The sequence below is a fragment of the Wasmannia auropunctata genome, unplaced genomic scaffold (assembly GCF_000956235.1).
Source record: "Wasmannia auropunctata unplaced genomic scaffold, wasmannia.A_1.0 LD307176.1, whole genome shotgun sequence".
In the NCBI taxonomy this organism is placed as follows: Eukaryota; Metazoa; Arthropoda; class Insecta; order Hymenoptera; family Formicidae; genus Wasmannia; species Wasmannia auropunctata.
The window spans coordinates 1-482 of record NW_012055714.1 but is presented as its reverse complement, the minus strand read 5'-3'; the positions used below and the strand labels follow the sequence as shown (position 1 = coordinate 482).

The following is a 482-nucleotide window of genomic DNA, read 5'->3' as shown; positions in this document are numbered from 1 at the left end:
CAATGCTGCACGTGAAATGAAGTCTTTGGGCATTGATCTAATATCCTTATGCTTTACTGACTCAATGTTACCACAATCAATAAAGAAAATTTTAGATGTCATATTTGATTCTTTAGGATTGAGGCATGTTGCTCGATACCATACTTCTTTGAGCAATGCCAAACATAATTCATTAACTCTTGGTATATAATATTCCGTTTTTTCGCAATATTCTTTTAACTGCAATAAAATAAGAATGTATTATCTTATTGTATATATGTGCGACCAACCATTTCGTAATTTGAACGTTATTTACCATTGCGGGCATGTCTTCGAAGAAATCGGATATCAATTGTGAATCGAAAGGAGCCAACGTGAATTGATCTACCCGTATTTTGTGCAATATTATTGCTTTTACGGTGTCACTACTGCGTCCTAAACTTGGCACTTCGATGTCTTTTATCATATAGCAAGTATAATCTGCATAAGAAAAATAATAAATT

The 482-nt window shown here is 33.0% G+C and overlaps 1 protein-coding gene across 1 annotated transcript; it reads right to left on the bottom strand.

Moving 5' to 3' along the window:
• Positions 1-6: 6 nt before the first annotated feature.
• Positions 7-455, bottom strand: LOC105461221 (the record flags this gene model as incomplete). Its single annotated transcript, XM_011707723.1, has 2 exons — positions 296-455; positions 7-219 (listed from the first exon to the last, which is right to left on the bottom strand). Coding segments are annotated over exons 1-2 (363 nt in total), but the record flags the coding sequence as incomplete, so codon positions are not given.
• Between the last annotated feature and the right edge of the window lie 27 nt (positions 456-482).